At 39.1% G+C, this 16,183-nt stretch overlaps 2 protein-coding genes across 2 annotated transcripts; one reads left to right on the top strand and one right to left on the bottom strand.

Moving 5' to 3' along the window:
* Positions 1–2,295: 2,295 nt before the first annotated feature.
* LOC137197305 (gonadotropin subunit beta-2) lies at positions 2,296–6,073 on the top strand. Its single transcript, XM_067610637.1, has 4 exons — positions 2,296–2,316; positions 2,986–3,080; positions 4,064–4,182; positions 5,491–6,073. The coding sequence occupies exons 2-4, from the start codon at positions 2,990–2,992 to the stop codon at positions 5,722–5,724; spliced, it is 444 nt and encodes a 147-aa protein (XP_067466738.1). The 5' UTR covers positions 2,296–2,316; positions 2,986–2,989; the 3' UTR covers positions 5,725–6,073.
* Positions 6,074–6,499: 426 nt separating this feature from the next.
* LOC137197295 (G-protein coupled receptor 4-like) lies at positions 6,500–10,229 on the bottom strand. Its single transcript, XM_067610623.1, has 3 exons — positions 9,883–10,229; positions 8,163–8,350; positions 6,500–8,028 (listed from the first exon to the last, which is right to left on the bottom strand). The coding sequence occupies exons 1-3, from the start codon at positions 10,060–10,062 to the stop codon at positions 7,521–7,523; spliced, it is 876 nt and encodes a 291-aa protein (XP_067466724.1). The 5' UTR covers positions 10,063–10,229; the 3' UTR covers positions 6,500–7,520.
* Positions 10,230–16,183: the final 5,954 nt, after the last annotated feature.

Raw genomic sequence — 16,183 nt, 5'->3', positions numbered from 1 at the left:
CAATAAATATACACATTATATATAAAATAATGTGAATAAATCCCTATCATGTGCTGCTCATGTCAATATCTATGGTGACAAAAAACACTGTCTTGGCAGCATCTCACAAAAAAAACAAATGAAGTTGTCAGCCCTCACAAATAAGTGTATATCACTTTTTGATGATGCACAGCAGCAAAAAAGGGTCTCAGCCCTAGGCTTTCCTCAGCATTAGGATGGAACATAGGATACAACAAACATACATTTTTATCACCATTTGATTTGATATGTAGCCCCAACACCAATATGTTGTGCATCAAGACCTAAATACAATAGCTCTCTTTAGCCTCAAATACCCTATAAGTGGCAGGTTCTGAAGAATGATGGCAGTGTACACACAATATATAAGAAATATGCCTCTGAAGAAGAGTGTCAGACAGATATGTTAGATAGTTGCTTGTAATTACTGTCAGATACTATTTATATACAGTAAATCTCATACATTAATTGGAAAAGTCTGTAGACAGTTGCTTGCAATTACTTTCAAATAATGTTTATATGAAGTAATGATTATTGAAATTATGTTTTTGTATGCCATTTTCACATGATCCTATTTTTTGTACAGTATAAAACCAGTATTTACCAGGAATTTACTGTAAATAGATGAGATAATCACATACAATTAAAGCCTAAAACCATTTACCCATTAATAGGTGTTAAAGGAGGATAATTTGAATATAATTTTACCTATTTTTTTTGTGTTTTACATTCAGAAATTTGTGCTTTGATGGGGCAGTCTTTAGGATAAATTGGATAATTCTATGAATTTACAACAGAATACTGTATAAAACAAGCCTTTATTTAAATTAGGTAATTTTAAGGTATTTCTGCAATGTTTTTCATTTTGTGCACATTTATACATTTATTTAGCATTCTAGCAATATTTTATATTTTTTGTTTTTATTTTACAACAGTTGGACTGTAAAAATGCAGATAATGTCTACAGTAAATATCTGTATTTAAAAAAAAAAAAAAATGTAGAATAACTAGAGGTTTTTTACCGTTATTTGATGGTAAGTGTTTTTTTTACATTTTTTAACTTTTTTTTTACATGAAATTTAAAGTAAAAATTTTATGGTGAATATTTTTAATAAAAATAATTTACTGCATTTACACTTAATGTAGAAAAAAACAAAAAAAAACTGTAAAATTATACAGTAAATTTCTGTGAAAAATAATTTTTTTTTTTTTTTTTTTTTTTACAGTGTAGACTAGTGCTCATAATACACAGGTAGAGAAAGCTGTGAAAAGGGCAAAAGTGCCCTCTGGTGGTCACAGACAATAATACTCCTCCTAATACCACCAGTGGTGGAAGAAATACTGAAGTAACAATACCACAATGAGTATTACAAGTAAAAGTATTGCATTCAAAATCTTACTTAAGTAAAAGTACAAAATGTAGAAACCGTCAAAGTAAAAGCACTCATTATGCAAACTGTCCTCATTTAGGGTGAATATTTAATATAAATATATAATTTGATTATTAAAACTGATTTATTGACACATACATGTAAGCTGCATTTTAAATTTGTCAACATGAAGCTAATCTTAACAATTTATACTGCTGGGTAGTCTAATCTATAACAATGCTATTGTATTGTTAATTTATAGATATGATCACATGTTTTACATATAAAATATTGATCTGAAAAGTAGTTATTAACTACAGCTGTGAAATAAATGCAATGGAGTAAAAAGAACAATATTACCCTTTAAAATGTAGTGAATTATAAGTACAAAGTAGCATAAAATGGAAAAACTAAAGTAAAGTACAAGTACCTTAAAATTGTACTAAAGTAGGCTACAGTACTTAGTTACATTCTGCCATTGAATACCACTAATATTAAAACAGAAAGAGTGAAACAGACAAAGGACTAGACACTAATGATTTAATAGTATAATAATTATCTATTTCAATTATCTCTCTTAACTGCTGTACAGTGATTAACTCATTGACCATGTGGTGATTGTGATTACAGTTAAGTTCAGCTTTACATCACAGTCTAAAGGACACCAGATATGACATATGACCTTAAACTTTCTTCTCTTCTCGAGTTAGACGCTGAACCTCCAACTACTCCCTTGAATGTTATATTATACTGGAAGCTTGTGAGTGTTTAACTGGATGTAAAAGTGTCATGGAAACAGGTGACCAGGGTCGAAGCAGCGTGACATCCAACATGAGTGAGTTTCATCCTGGATACCAGACTCCTCTGTGCTGTATAAATACTGACGAGGACAGTCAGCCTCAGCACACCGGCGACAGACTCCAGAAAGGTAAGTCGACTCACAGACAACAACAGGGACATTTATTTATTGGTTTCATCATGTCAATGAATATAAATTTGCCTGGTTGTGTGTATTTCCTCTTTCCAACAAGCCATCAAGACTACAGCTGTCAATGTTAATATATAATTATTAGATTATTAATGGCTCAAATTCTTCCAGAACTCACCATTAAAGGCTCTTTCCTGATTAGTTAAAGCCGAAAAGTCAATACAAGTAGAGGATATAGACCAAAAAAACAAAAGATAACCTGTCTTATTTTTACTCATGGTTGTTACTACTATTATAATTACTCATATACAGTATATATAACATTATAATCCAGACCAGAAACATATTATTAATATCTTTCAAGACACCTCAAACTATGTTTTAGACAACAGATTAATAAATGTTTTAAATATGTGTTTATAGCCATATATGGCTATACAACAGGGATATCAAGTCAGAAGGAATCAGCAAACAAACTGGTCACATAGAGGCTAAATTAGAAGAATTAACTGAATTTCCCCACCTGAGCTCCTCAAGAGAATTAAAATCCAGATCCATAACTCACTCCTCCAAATCCTCCAGGAACTACCTTCTTCCATGACCAACCATGTTAACGAGCAAGTGAACCTGATAATTAATAATTTAATGAACCAACTTTGTCTCCTCCAGGACGATGGCTGTACAGGTCACCAGACTGATGTTTCCCCTGATGCTGAGTTTGTTTCTGGGAGTTTCATCTCCCATTTGGCCCCTGACTCCTGCAGGTAAAATGATTAGACAGTTTTAATCTTTGGAGATTATGTTAATCTGAAACTCTATTTTCACCAAATCATTTAGTAAAATCCGGAAAAAATGTTATTATTGGAAAGTTAGAAAAAAAATGACTTGAAAGGAGAATTTTTTACAACAAAAACTTTATTCATATTTTTAAATAACATCCGGCAGTAAAGACGCACATCTGTTCACAGAGAATATGAAGGATAATATCAAAGGCAAATAGTTTATAGTCCAACCATAAAATGAGGCCTTTCCTTACATGTCAGACATTTGAACAGTAATAACAAAACATAAATAAATAAAAAGGAAAAAACAAATAAATATAACTTTAAATAAAAAACTAAAAAAACTAAAAGTTTATCTGTTTTCCAGAAAGGGTCTCACACTGTTAAATTCAAATTAAAGTTTCATCTTTCATAAGAAAGACACCAGTTAAAATAAACCTTCAACAACTGGTTGTGTATACATAATATAGCTTTATCATTCACTTAAGAGTCTTTTGGTTGTTTTAGCCGTCTTGATTATGACTTTGTAGGTCATTTACTGTTGAGTTTTGGGTGAATTCAGTTGTTTCCATCTTGCCATATTCTGTGGTGATTTTGAGCAGATGCTACAGATGAGCAGATCCTTAAAATCTGTTTTTATGATCATGTTTACTCATGAAAGCCTTTGGCTCATAATGAAGGGAATATTTGCAAGATTTTTTAACTTAAGTGGAAGTTTAAGAAAAAAAAGCACACTCATGAAACTGACTTCAATATAATGCAGTGAAATATGCAATATGGTGTTACACTTTCACTCTTTTCACACATTTCATGAAATGTTTATTTATTTTAATTTTAAATACAACATGTATACATATCATCCATTACTGTATATTTGAGCAGGCTGTATATACTGTACATAACCACCTACTGTATGTATTTAAAGTAACATATTTAAATCAACCTGCAATATCTTCCATCACCAGCGGCCTTCCAGCTGCCACCCTGCCAGCTCATCAACCAGACAGTGTCTGTGGAGAAAGAGGGCTGTGCCTCGTGTCACCCGGTGGAAACAACCATCTGCAGTGGCCACTGCATCACCAAGGTATATTGTCTGTAATGCACAACGAGGCAATGAGTCTTACAGGTGCAGTTTCTTTTTATATCGGCTGCTCTCTTAGTGTGTTTTTGAGATTTTGTATTTAACACTTGTGTCACCTGTTAACTAAAATAAATAGAGTATCAATCAATAAATCAATCAAACTTTATTTGTATAGCACCTTTTGTACAGGTTAGTACAATTCAAAGTGCTTTACAGATGGCTGACAAGCTGATAATAAGACAGAACAAATGTAAACAATGCTAGTGCACATGAGAAAATAAGAAAATATGAAAATGTAATAAAACCAATAAATATATTTAAAATAAAATAAAACTAGAACTGGATAAAACAGGTAAAAGACAGTGGCCAATGAAATAGATAAGAGGGAATAAAACATATTAAAACATGAATACAATAAAATCTCCGGCGGAGCATAAACACTAAAAAAATGCCTCACCAAAAGTTTAACTAAAAGACTGCGGAGGATCTGAGGTTATACATTGTAAGCATGTTAGAGTAAGACCATGAAGAGCTTTAAAAACAAGTGAAAGTATTTAAAAGTCAATATGGAAACTGACAGACAACCAATGTAAGGACTTTAAAACAGGTGTATTGTGTTCTCTCCTTCTGTTGCTGGTCGGCACTCGGGCAGCAGGAGTTCTGAATCATTTGTAACTGACTGGGTAGACCAGATAAGAGAGAGCATTACAATGGTCCTGCCTGCTGAATATAAAAACATACATTCTCTGTGTCACTCTGACAGAGAAGTGGTCACACTTTATGTTTGAGATGATAAAAGGAAGATTTGGTGACATACCATGCATAAACTCTAAAGTTCTGTTCTGAGTCAAAGACAACAAGGTATCTTGAGCCTTAGAAACTATGACTGAAATTTCAGTTTTATCCTGGTTGAGCTGTAAAATGTTTTGTGACATCCAGGCACTGATATCTAAAATACATCTGAGATGAGCATCAATTGGTCCTTTTGTCGTCAGGAGACACGGCCACATAAACTGTGTGTCATCAGCATAGTTATGGAAAGAGATGCTGTGAACCCTGATGACACCGCAGAGGGATAATATATATAGATATGTATACTACACTGCATAGATTATAGATAGATATATAGATTAAAAAAGAAGTGGCCTTGAAATTGATCCTTGGTGAAGTTATTTTAAGGAGACATTATTTTTAGGAGACATTATCATCAGGGGCTACTAGGAACTCTGCCAGAAAGATAAGTGTTCCTGACCCTATTGTGGCATTAGTCTTTAGAAATGAATACACCATGTTACTTGTTCTTCCTTTCAGGACCCTGTCATCAAGATACCGTTCAGCAAAGTGTACCAGCATGTGTGCACGTATCAGGACTTTTACTACAAGACATTTGAACTTCCTGACTGTCCTCCCGGTGTGGATCCCACGGTCACCTACCCAGTGGCTTTGAGCTGCCACTGCGGCCGCTGTGCCATGGACACGTCTGACTGCACCTTCGAGAGCCTGCAGCCCGACTTCTGCATGAATGACATACCTTTCTACTACTAGGCTCAAGTTAAAGCAGCTTAAAACACATTCAAAATCAATAAGTAGATACAAAAACTGTTCTAACTTTTCGTATCAGCTGTGGTAAATAAAAAATGTTACACAGAGCAAAGAATGATGTTTCTATGTCTTGTGTAATAACTGTGGGCAAATTTCCAAGAACAGGAAGACCGTGGGTTACTCTTGTGTTACATATCAGATCTGATCTGTCTGTGAGAACATGTTGTGTGAAACTGGTGTGCAAGACAAACTTTGTCATTGGGATTATAAAATGGATACACTGACAGAGGCTATTGTAATAATTTGTTGTCACTAATCTTTTGATTTAAAAATGAATATTAAATGAAATTGCACTGCACAAGAACTGCTTTGGTAGTGTTGCAGAACTGTACTGTAGAAGTAATTGCACAGTTTGGTCCAGAAGCCCTGCAGCCTTTTAACTAGAATGTAAGTAGTTGAACAGTCTATTGGAGGTATATTTTATATATTCCTGAGTGTCGTGCTGGAGGAGGAGTTTCATCAACCTGGCGACCCAAAAGTTTGTTCTTATTGATCCTTATAACTGATCCATAAGGAATTAATAAATGGTTTTATTCGCCAGTTTGCAGTTTTTCAGGTGTGTCCTAGAACAACAGTCAGCTGCCCATATGGATTAATTCACAGAATTAGTCAAAAGGAAACATTCTCATTTTTGTCTAGAAACATATTTTTATAGAATTTCCAAAAAATTTACAATTTCTTATAAAAGCACCGTGACATAAGATTTTATCAGTATCGCCAAGCCATAGCATGCCGACCACAAAATCCCCTAAAATATAACTTACATTAAATAAAAAGAAGTAAATCATCTGTTGTTTAACTTTTATGCATAAAAATACCCCACACACAATAATAGACATACATAGTTATAAGTAAGAAAAAAGTAACAAGTTATAATGTGTATGAGAGCCCAAAGAAAAAAAAGTCTATAGTCTTGATATGATTCTCTCCCGGTAGAAATAAGACGGAGTGGCAGCTATAATAACAGGGTGATCATGATGTTGAACAGCTCAGTTGATCAACAAGTCATATCTGGTTTGCTTCTTTGATTAAAGGGGACATAACATGCACATTTCCAGGTCTATGTTTTTATTCTGGGGCTCTACTGGAATATTTTTGCATAACTTACAGTTCAAAAAACTCCTTATTTATCTTATACTGGCCCTTTAAGCAGCCTCTCAGTTCAGCCTCTGTCTGAAACAGGCAGTTTTAGCTTCTGTCTCTTTAAAGCCCCCCTCCTGATGAGCCTACTCTGTTCTGATTGGCCAGCTCCAGGAAGCTGCCCCTCGGCAGACTTAAATTATGAATATAAATGACAGAAAATCACAAAAAGCATGTTATGTCCCCTTCAAAGGATAATAATGATAGATATCAACTTAATGGACATTTGTTGAAGCCCTAACAATGAACCAGAAAAAGTTAACCTGCATGGACAAACAATTCCCACTAACCACCTCTCTCACAACATAATCAAAACAATGCTTCCTTTTCATCTACTTGTGATGGCCACACCACTGGCTGACAACAAACAACGTTAGTAGTTTTCTTTTAGCATAACTGACACAAACATTTCAACTAATGATGTGGCACAAAGTCTTTTGTTGTCATACACTCATATACAACACTTTATTTTTTGTTTGCTAGTTTAAGTGCATTTTAGTTAACATTCAGACACATTACAGTTAACATCTGTTTTCTCCCTTTTCTTTCTCCCTCTTTCTCTGCCTGCATGGAGCTGACTGTGTACATGTAGTTGTCTTTCATACTGATGATCTGCTGTTATCATCACTGTCCATTCTGCAACAACACAGAGAGGCCAAAAGCTTGTCTATGGCCCCTTTCCTCATGAAAACATACAGAATCAAGTCTGCAAGAGGACTGAACTCAAAAAGCATTTCACTCAGGTCGCTGAAGGTATGATTATGAATTGATTCTTTTACCAGGAACCAGATGATGGTGGGTAGAAACAGCAGTGTGTAGATGAGCAGCACCAGGACCAACATTCCCACAATTCGTCGTTTTTCATCAGAGGAGACCGAGATGGCAGCAGACAGGGCTTTGAGGGTCCCACCCAGGAAGAATATGAACAGTGGTAAAGGAGCAAGGAAGAAGATGGCGAAAATGGTTTTTGAGACCTTAGGGTTAACCAAGAAATAGGGAAGAACGACAGAAACAAGAGGAAGGGTCCAGACCACAGCACAGACCACAAGAGAGATCTTGATGGTTCTTCTGACGTGGTACCACAGTGGCCATGTGATGACCAAATACCTGAAACACAAGATACACAGTCTATCATCAGATACAGAATATTCCTGACTTTGAGGAGCTTCAGATTTATATGGTAATATAATGGTCATACACATGGAAGTAGCTAAAAACATACAGGAAAGACAGATAGCTACCTTTCCAGGGCGACACAGACCATGAAGCCAACACTAGGCAGCACACTAAAGAAGTGAATGTAAGAGAAGATTACATAGATCTTCCAGTCCTCAGGTTTTGCCACTTTGCCGATCAGGCAGCAGAGCTGAATGATATCAGAGATGAGGAGGTTGATGATGTAGATTGGAGCAACATTATTATTTTGCACCTGCAAGAAAACAATGGTAGAAATAAACAAAGCAGCTGGAAACATTTTTTTTTCAATTTTCTAGTCTTTTCATTTAAGATCTCTGCACAAAATGTGCAAAAATACAAGTGGATGGAATTTTGCATAATGACAAATATGTCTGCCCAGCAATTGCAGTCAGAAACATTCATGCATTGGCCAATGTGTCATCAAATATGACACACTGGCCAATCAATATTACAAGACTCAACAACAAGAAGAGTCTACAGCTATGCTAACTGCTCTATGAGGCTGTACTTAGGCACAGGAGTCCGTTGAGCTAAATGCTAATATGCTCACAATGACAATGACCATCTTAGTTTAGCGTGTTAGCATGCTAAAGATAGAGTGATAGATAATGATTGCACTCATGGGGAAATTTGTTTCCACTGAGCATTATGCCTCTAAAACATACAGTAGATAGATGCAAACAGACACATACATACAACAAATTCATGCAGACAAAAAGACTAGTATATACTGTCGGGGTGTGCCTGAATACAAATATGTTATTTGGCAAAGCACAAATAGTGGGTTTTTTATGAACATTTATTTCATACAGATATTTTAAAAATGATTTGTTTTCAGGAAAAAAAACAAAAACAATGTCAAATACCGGCATGCAGGTCGGTTACATCGCTATCTCAGTCTCTCTCCTCTGCTCTGCTGTTACGTCTATCAGCAGGTCTCAATGAGGGGAGTCACATCCACCTGCTGCCTGATACACATTTCCTAATTTGGACATCACTCCTTGAGTTGGGCGTTTTCCCCAGAGATAAAGCCGAGCTACTGACACAAGCGAAGTGCTCTCAAGGGGCTCTCCATAACCTGTTGTTTCCCATCTCCTTTCCTCAAAGTTAGGTTGTGAAAAATAGGCAATAAATGAAAAGTGCAAAGCAAGAATCACCTTTGAAGTTCTTCTCTACACGTTACATGCTCTGTGTCATGGGTGTATAAAGTGCAGTCATCTATGATCTGGGAGACTTGAGTTTGAGACCCAGTAAGTGGACCTCCTTCGTAAGGAAGTTTATTCATAAACACTTGTTGTTTGATTTTTAATCACGTTGTCATTACTTTAGCTGGTATTTGGTTGTGAACCAAAGTATTGGACTTTTTGACCTGATGCTGGCACTAAAGGAAAAGTCAGGGGATCAACCGGGTCAGTGGGCTTCATCCTCTGGAGACCATTAATGTCTGTACAAAATTACATATATTTCTTGATTGTTTTAATCAAAACCCAAAATAATGAGCTCAAATAATGTTGTACAAATTGTTCTGATAAACCTGACAACAATTTCTTTTCTCCAAGTTAATGATGCTGTTAATCTCACCTTAAGAGAAGCTAGAATGAAGCTACACATGTTAACTGCATGTGTTTAAGGTTCAATTAGGTTAAATCTATAGGTCATTACAACGACTTAGCAGCCCCCAAGCAGGATGAAGATTCTTTACAGACAGACTGTATGACAGACACATGACCTAAAATTAATAAATCTTCGTCATAAAGTACTCACCTGGGAATAAAGAGAGTAGATGGCCGCTAGAGTCAAAGGAAGGCCAATACTAATGATTATGCATGTTATCAAATACATATGTGGTTCATAATAGGGGCAGGTTGCATTGCTATAACCATAGTTGGTGTAGATATAACCATTGTAGTTGGATTTGACATCGCCGTAATCATTGCTTTCCATCTGTGAGGTGTTGTTGTAGAAATCTTCTTCTTCAGAGTGAAACCTGTTGTATGAGAGATCAGGTTATGGAAGTTTTTTAATATCTACATAACATTGTTAAGTGACATCACTAAAGTCTTGAGGTGAAAGTTCACACAAATACAGTGTATATTATAGCCACAAAAAAGGTGTCTTTGTTACATTTACTCCTAATAATATTTCTTCAGGGCTGCAACTAACAATTATTTTCATCACTGATTAAGCTGCTGATTATTTTCCTGATTAATTGATTGATTGTTTAGTTTATAAAATGGTTGGTTGTCTTCTGCACTTGACATCCCACCAGTTGAATAACTCTGTGCTCTCTGATTTTGGACAAGGAGGTTTGCATGTCTGACCAAACCATTTTATGAATCATCATATTTTATGACACAGACAGATACTTGTATGTCTCGCATGTCAAATTTGTACTTAAGGGAAGAGAGGGAGAAACTTACTGGTTGGACAGCAGTGAGCTTTCACTGTTTGCATGTTCATTTCCATGTCTGTTTGCATGTCTGTTTCTTGATTTGTATCATTACAGTCACAGTTTTTATGTGCTACATTATGTATAGAATGACACCATTATTTCCTCTGCACTGGATGTCAGTAAACAAACAAACAAACAAAAAAATACATACAAAATACACAAAAGCTGCAGATCCCAAGCTGAATGAATGCATGCAGGAGCATTGAAAAAGACATGAATATTAGGGCAAAGGTTAGTCTCATTAACCTGGTGAATGTAGATCCAATATTCACTCTCTTTTATTTCTGTTTTTGCTCTCTACCAACTCTTGAGGGAAATATTTGGCTCTTTATCCTCGAAATGCTCCACTATGTTCACCAGTTAGTCAGTAACTGCGTCTGTTTGCCGTTTGGTGCAGAGCAGGTAGTGTACAGTGGGGTAGAGCTTTTCCTCTGAAAACAGCTCCCTGCTGCGGCCAAAAATGATGCTATGAAAGCACTGACAGTGAACCAAGAGACTAACATCTAAACAATGAGCTGAAATTTCTATAAAGCTCTGTAAAGCCGAGGGGAGCTGCAGAGTCGCTGATAATTCTCTATAGGTTCATCACTATGAGCTACACCTAAAAATATCTATTAAAGACTCTTTAAGTAATAAGTAATGAATGAGTCATTTTGTGCTGTTCATCATCTGGTTAATCAGACTTATCAATAACATATTGTCACAGCACAGGAAACTCTTTCATATCTCAGCTGTCATCAAAACTGCAATTATCACTATAAATACCTCTATGTGGATCAATGTTGGCTCAGAACATACAGTAAATACAACAAATTCAGAAATATAATAATGAACATTTGTTTTTTCATTCCTCTTAATTTAGATCATTTTATTTGATTCAAAATAGTGTACAGTTTTGAATGTTATTATCTTTTTAGCTATTTTCTCACCCTTTTTTTGTCTTTGTTACACAACTTTTACACATGAAAATTGTATTTCGGGGAAAAAATGTGAATGAAATAAAACACAGTTGGTTTAACCACAGTATTCTGTACACCTACAGTCCAAAGCTGTCCGCTTGTCACAGTTTGCATACTCATTATCTTGACTGTTAGCAGTTCTAATGTCATTTTTACAATCTCTACATACACAAGTGAAAAGTAATGTCAGAAAATGTACCTTGAAAGTTGAAAGACCACACCTGGTTGAGTTCTCTACACCAAGTTTGATGTTTCGTCCTCTGCATCCAAACAGTCTACAGTAAATATAATGAGTGATAACATGCAGTAGGTTCCTGATAATCTACACCTGCTTCTATGGAAGAGAGGAAAAAGTAGACAGGCATGATTATGTAACCAGTAGACTTACTGGTTGTACAGCAGTAAGCTGTCACCATTTGCCATCACCATTAGAAGTGGGTTTTTTAGAGCTTTTTCTTTGAAAACAGCTGCCTGCTGTGGCCGAAAATGATGCTATGAGAGCACTAAGAGTGAACCAAGAGAGTGACAGCTTTTTTAGTAACTCATTATTATCTACCATATAGTCATTAGGGAAGTACTTATTAATGATTCCTCAAATTACCAGGTTGTTCCTGATTCATTTCTTAGTAACTTTGCTAAATTTTGTGTACCATATAGTAAAGTGTTGCTTGAATCTGGAAGAGACAACTGCAGGCTGACACATCTCCATTTCTAACAACACTAACACAGAACTATATAATATACACAGAATATAAATGTTATGACTGAACTTAACAGTTTGTGCTTCTCATTTATTAGCATTATATTTTAAGTCACAGCCTGGTAACAATAAACAAAGAGAATAAGGCAGAAAACAACTGACATCAACAGGAATATTCTCTCTGCCAATAATATACTCCTAAGCATATATAGTATATCAACCCAGTTTAGGATTATTTTGAAGTTTGCCTCAGTTTTAAGTGTTCCTGTAAAATCAGAGACAACTCAATTTATTTCATTTTGTAGTTTAGTTTAGTTTAACTGGTTAATTTGCAGAACTTAATTTATCTAATGGGTTAAATTTCAACTGCGTAAAAGTTTGTGTCTGCAGGCAATGTCGATAATTCAAAATGTCTTTCCAGGATGCAGTGTTTGTGAGTTTGTATTTTATTCAGTATTGTTTGTAGATGTGCTGCCCAGCTCCAGCCACCAGGTTAGGCAGTTGAGTCAGAAAAAGTGAGTTGTAAAGGAGGAAAACGTTGGGTTACTTATGTAATCCCTGGTTCTTTGATAACAGAGTGGGGTGTTTCACTATGGGAATTGCTTCTGGTGTGACCACTACGGAAGCTCCAATGACACCACGTCTGTCTATGACAGACGGTCGACCACCCTGACCAGGTGATTCTGTGTCGGTTTCTTCCCTTAGCTGTGCAAGGAGGGAAGTGTTGGTGAAACACCTCACTCTGTTATCAAAGAACCAGAGATTACATTAGTAAGCCAACTTTCTTTTTCTAACTTTGTTCAGTGTTTCACTATGGGAGATACGGCCCACTCCCGGATTGCATAATATCCCGAAGCTATATGACTCCCCGACCCAGTCTGAAACCCCACTAGACAGTCCCTGAGAGCCCTGTCTCCAGTACTGTGTGGGCTAAAGACGGACCTGAGACATCCAACCTGTAGAATCTCACAAATCTGTGCATAGCCCAGCTCGCCGAAGCACAAATGTCCTTAACCAGAATACCCTTAAACAGGGCCCATGACGTAGCCATGCCCCTGGTGGAGTGCGCCTTTAATCCTGCAGGTGGCTGCCTGCCCTTACACCTGTAAGCCAGTTCTATAGCCTCCATGATCCAGTGAGACAGCCTCTGGCGGGACAGTGGTTTTCCCTTGTGGGGTGTAGCCCAAGACACAAACAGCTGGTCGTTTCTCCTGAAACTTGCTGTCCTGTCCACATATAGTGTCAATCACATTGCGGGGCAGACCGACTGCATCCAAATTCAGCCACTCACGGGCCAGGCCCAGAGTGCCACCTGTTCTGGATGGGGGTGGGAAATCTCTCCCTGGGCCTGAGACAAGAGGTCCCTGCACAGCAGGAGGGGCCACAGCTGGCCTGACAGTTTCTGAACTATCTCCGCCACCCAGTGTTTGGATGGCCACCAAGGGGCTATCAGGATCAGTGACAGGCCCTGCTCCTTCACTCTGGCTAGAGTGGGGGAGATTAGGCTGAGGGGAGGGAACGCATACAACAGCACGCTCAGCCACGGGTGAGCTAGTGCGTCCACGCCCAACGATGCATTTACGTCTGACAGGGCAAAGTACAGAGGGCAGTGAGCATTTTCTTGCAATGCAAAGAGATCTACGGCAGCCTGGCCGTATCTCTACCATACTTGTGCCACCACTTGGGGATGGAGTTTCCATTCCCCAAATAGAGGATTTCCTCTGGACAGAAGATCTGCACCTCTGTTCAACACTCCTGCTACATGTGTCGCCCGTAGTGACCCGAACCAAGAGTTGCTCCACAGAACTATTGTTCAGCTGTGCAGCTGCAGGGAGCCCGTGCCTCCCTGGCGATTTATGTATGCGACCACCGTGGAGTTGTCCGACTTTAACAGAACATGCTCGTCTCTGAGGAAAGGAAGAAAATGTTTCAGGGCTAGAAAAACTGCCATTAACTCGAGGTAGTTTATGTGAGCATGAGCCAGCTCCACGGGCCAAATGCTGTTCACTGCTCAGCCCCTGAAAGTCGCTCCCCATCCCCTCAGGGACGCATCCATCGTCATGAAAACCCTCGATGCTACTATCCCTAGGCTCACTCCGTGAGAGAAAATCATCGGATTTCGCCACTGATGAAGCGCTGCTGTACACTCTGGTGAAATTGTTACCAAACGGCGAAGATGACGGCGGGGGCATAGTTTTAACGATTCTACCCATCTCTGTACATCTGGGGTGGGGTCCTCCCTTAACTCTGAGCGAGGAGGGAGAGGGGCTGTTATTTCAGTGTCACCAAGCACTTGCCATTCAATGTCGTCACACTTTTCCCCACCAGCCCCAGGTCACTCATGCCGTGCACCTCTAGCTTGAAGTAGCCCTGTGTGGCGAGCTTGCTTTTATAGGGACTAGACCAAAACCGGCTCATTTCTTTCATGCAGGCTGGGACCACTGGGAGCAGCTGTTTAGCCGGAGGTTGGGCCGGGGGGAGCTGTTTTCCATCATACAGGTCCCTCACTATTCCCTCCGTGTCCTGAGCCGCTGGCCATGGTATGTATAACTTGGCCGTGGCACGTTTGCAAACCTCGTACAAATTGTTATCGACCGAAGGAGCTGCTTCGGCTGAACTGGAGGGTCTGGACTGCTGAGTCGGGAAGGTGGATTCGTCCTCCCCTTCCTCCATCTCATCCAGGTCGAGGATGTCGAAACCGGCTTTTCTGTTCACATCGTCGCTCCCCTCTTCCGGCCTGATGAGACCCTCGAACAGCGGAGGCATGTCTGATGGGTCCCCCCTCCTCGATTGTGCCCGCCCAGCCTGTGGTGACTCACGGTTGATGGGTAGAAAGGTTTGCTTTAGCGCCAGTGGCTGAAGCGGCCAGGCAGGGGTCCTGGCTATTAACATTAGCCACTGCAACTCTCAGTCTCCTCTCCAGAATTTTCTCGGGCATCGAGGCGCAGTGTGCGCAGACCTGGGGGTCAGCCAGTGAGGCTTGGGCGTGCTTAGCGTCCATGCACACTATGCATAGTGGGTGGGGGTCTCTGCCCAAAATGAATGCTCCACGTACCTCCTGCCTCCTTCGGCTCGGACCCTATGGTGGAGGTTGCGGGCACAGCCATATCGATTGGAAGGGAGAAAACGAGGAGCTAGGTGTTTGCCCAGACAAATGATAAAACAAGGCTCGTCGTAACACGTTAGTCTTGCAAGGGAGCACCTGCTGTGGCTGGTGTTAGCCTAGCTACAACTGTGCTGTGTGGAAGATAGCCCGCCGCAACACGATAGCTATGCTCCAGGAGTCCGGTCAGCCAACAAGCTAATGTTAACCGACCCGACCAGGCTCGCGTGATGCGTTAGCCCGAAGCTACTGCAGGTTACGTAGTAAACAAATACACGGTAGCCTGTTAGAATAGCCCGCCACGACGCAGTCGCTATTCCCATTAAAGTTAAATTCACTTTGCTATAAAGCTTACCAGCCCAGTCCAGAGTCGCTACCGGTACTGCGCTAGGCGACGTATACCTTGACGAGATGTCTTTTAGCTGTTGAGCAAATATCTGACTAGTCTGGCTGTGCTGAAGGAGCTTAGGTAATTTTTCCGCATGGGAAGAAAGCAAGAATGACCTGGTCAGGGTGGTCGACTGTAATATAAAGGGTGGGCAGGGCCTTCCCACGGGTCGACCTGTCTGTCATAGACAGACGTGGTGTCATTGGAGCTTCCGTAATGGTCACGCCAGAAGTGATTCCCATAGTGAAACACCCCACACTGTTATCAAAGAACCAGGAATTACATAAGTAACCCAACGTTTCACAAAAATAAAGACATTGCTAGTTGCAAGACAGTCCTGCATCCGTCTGAGTCCTTGGCTGCAACAGAGGCCTAGTAATTAGGCCTAATTTGACTCATCTGTGAAATCAGCTTCATTCAACCTCATCATCTTACAATTCCCATGATATTGCGGCATCTTGCA

Source organism: Thunnus thynnus, chromosome 14, assembly GCF_963924715.1.
Source record: "Thunnus thynnus chromosome 14, fThuThy2.1, whole genome shotgun sequence".
Lineage (NCBI taxonomy): Eukaryota > Metazoa > Chordata > Actinopteri > Scombriformes > Scombridae > Thunnus > Thunnus thynnus.
Note: the sequence above shows the minus strand (reverse complement) of the source record. Positions and strands in the feature narration are given on the sequence as shown.

What these genes read in the sequence shown, in the direction of transcription:
- LOC137197305 (XM_067610637.1), top strand. Translation starts at nt 2,990, where the DNA reads ATGGCTGTACAGGTCACCAGACTGATGTTTCCCCTGATGCTGAGTTTG. An exon ending in TTGGCCCCTGACTCCTGCAG is followed by an intron (nt 3,081 to 4,063) that starts GTAAAATGATTA and finishes TTCCATCACCAG; the next exon opens with CGGCCTTCCAGCTGCCACCC. An exon ending in GTGGCCACTGCATCACCAAG is followed by an intron (nt 4,183 to 5,490) that starts GTATATTGTCTG and finishes TCTTCCTTTCAG; the next exon opens with GACCCTGTCATCAAGATACC.
- LOC137197295 (XM_067610623.1), bottom strand. Translation starts at nt 10,062, where the DNA reads ATGGAAAGCAATGATTACGGCGATGTCAAATCCAACTACAATGGTTAT. An exon ending in TCTACTCTCTTTATTCCCAG is followed by an intron (nt 8,351 to 9,882) that starts GTGAGTACTTTA and finishes GTTTTCTTGCAG; the next exon opens with GTGCAAAATAATAATGTTGC. An exon ending in GTCTGTGTCGCCCTGGAAAG is followed by an intron (nt 8,029 to 8,162) that starts GTAGCTATCTGT and finishes CTTGTGTTTCAG; the next exon opens with GTATTTGGTCATCACATGGC.